Source organism: Propithecus coquereli, unplaced genomic scaffold, assembly GCF_000956105.1.
Source record: "Propithecus coquereli isolate 6110/MARCELLA unplaced genomic scaffold, Pcoq_1.0 Scaffold6, whole genome shotgun sequence".
NCBI classification, from domain to species: domain Eukaryota; kingdom Metazoa; phylum Chordata; class Mammalia; order Primates; family Indriidae; genus Propithecus; species Propithecus coquereli.
Window position 1 is genome coordinate 2,472,593 of NW_012151951.1, and position 2,175 is coordinate 2,474,767.

The following is a 2,175-nucleotide window of genomic DNA, read 5'->3' on the forward strand; positions in this document are numbered from 1 at the left end:
GGGGGAAGGAGGGAGATAGGGAGGAGGGAGGGAGGATTGGAAAAAAATAGAAATTTCAAATAATGCCCACGTACGTTTAAAAATATTTTAATTTTTCCATGAAGGAAAAATATTTAATTTGTATCATAGCACCATCCAAGACATGTTGTAGGTGCTAAAAAGCTGGGATTTCTTTTTCTAGTTGATTTGAGAATTAGTAGGGAGTAAAGAAAAGGCAGTCCAAAGAATTAGAGATATGTGGATAAATAATACTTATATTTGAGCTCTTTCTTACATCATCTAATTCTTTTGACATCCTGTGAGGTGGGTAAGTGTCATTTGTCCGTTTATATTAATAATAGGGAAACTAACGCTTGGAGGGCAACCTACCTCCAACCTAGGGTCAGGAGCTTCTAGATAAGTATTCTAGAGCCAGAAAATGATTTATTTCCATAAATGCTATTGTCTTCTATTTGAAAAGTAACAGAATGACAGAGTCTTTAAATGCTAATATTCATATGCCAAAATGTTTTTTCAACTTTACTATCTATGACAACTTTGCTACTGCCTAAGTAGGTTACCATGGGTAAATTCTCTATGGGCTTCTGATTCGTAACTTGTAACATTCTAGCTTACCTAGGTCTAGTTTATCTCTTAACTTCCATTCCAACTCTAAAAAATAAATCATAATAATGTGTTAGTTGAATAAAATCATATAAGTAAAAACACTAATCCTAAATTTGAATTGGAAATACCATTATGAACCAGATGTTTTTCTTTTAAAAATACATATTTCTAAGCTCCAATCTCTGAAAAATCCTAGAATGAGAATGATCGATTATTCCTAGCACCCAAATTATGGTCTCTAATACCGATTCTTTTGAAAGGAACCAGAGATCATCAGAGTACAGTAATGACTAATTTGATTTCTGGAGCAGGATATATACAAAATGAGCTTGTAACACTTGACATACTAGAAAGGCAAGGAAGCTACAGAAGACAACTAGGGACATATCAGAACTCAGGAGCCAACTCAAAAATTGGAATACAAGGAACAGAGGAACATGATACCATGGGAATGTAACCAATGAAAGTCACAATGTGACAGACTCTTTGGTATAGTTTCTTCAGCAAACAAATTGCTAGGAAAAAGGAGGAAAAAATTTATTTCGGAGACTTAAGAGACATACCAACAAATTGCAAAATGTGGGCTTTATTTGAACAATAATTCTAATTAAAAAATCTTTTAAACATGAGATGAGATATTAGGAAATTTTTTTCATGGTGATAATGTTAATATATTTTATTTGGAGATATAAATATTTATAGATGAACATTTATAATCACAGGATGTGGTTCAAAATACTCCAATATTTGGGGCTGGAGGAGGTTGTGAATAAAACACAATAGGCCATGAGTTAATAATTATTGCAGCAGGATGATAGAGGCTTATTATATTAGGTCTTCATTTAAAAGATTTCATAATAAAATGTTAAACTATTGGGGAGGTTTTGTGTTTGTGTCTTTGGTTATCTAGTAATCTGCTTCATTTTAGTACATCATTGCTATATTTTAAAACAATTTTTTTTTTTTAACAGGGTGCATATGGCCCATATTCTCCTGATGAGTGCATCTCTTTGCCTGTTTACACGAGTGCTGAAAGGGATCGTGTGGTAACCAATATCGATGTTCCATGTGGGGGCAATCAAGACCAGTGGATTCAGTGTGGTGCAGCTCTATTTCTAAAAAATCAGTAGAATCTCCTGACAACAAAGGCTGTCGTAGCAAAATGAAACATTTATTAAGATTTAAACAAAATATGTGGTCAGTCTACATTTGAAATGTTTGTTCAAAACATTAGCATATAGTTACCCTGTGTTATTGATCTCATTGGATTTTTAATGTATAACTGTATCTTTTAAATAACTTAATGGAGTTAATGTTCAAATGGAGTATACCTATGATAACATTAAATATTTCTATGAGGAAGTTCACTTTTTCAGTGGCTCAAAAATTTGTTTTAGGTAAGAGGTTTAAACTGGCGTATTAATAAATATTTTGACTATCATTTTTGCATCACAGTTACTTAATATAAGATTAATAATTTTTTTAGCCTCCCATGGTTTTAAATATAAACACTTTTTAAACATCAAAGGCTATTATATTTTAAAATTATAATGAATGTATAATTCATTA

At 31.8% G+C, this 2,175-nt stretch overlaps 1 protein-coding gene across 1 annotated transcript in view; it reads left to right on the forward strand.

Annotated features, from left to right (window-relative positions):
* DYNC2H1 (dynein, cytoplasmic 2, heavy chain 1) overlaps positions 1–1,736 on the forward strand; it is a 522,114-nt gene extending 520,378 nt beyond the window's left edge. The window contains exon 66 of the mRNA XM_012659112.1: positions 1,578–1,736. Coding sequence (XP_012514566.1) covers positions 1,578–1,736 — 159 coding nt within the window. The remainder of the gene's footprint in view (positions 1–1,577) is intronic.
* Positions 1,737–2,175: the final 439 nt, after the last annotated feature.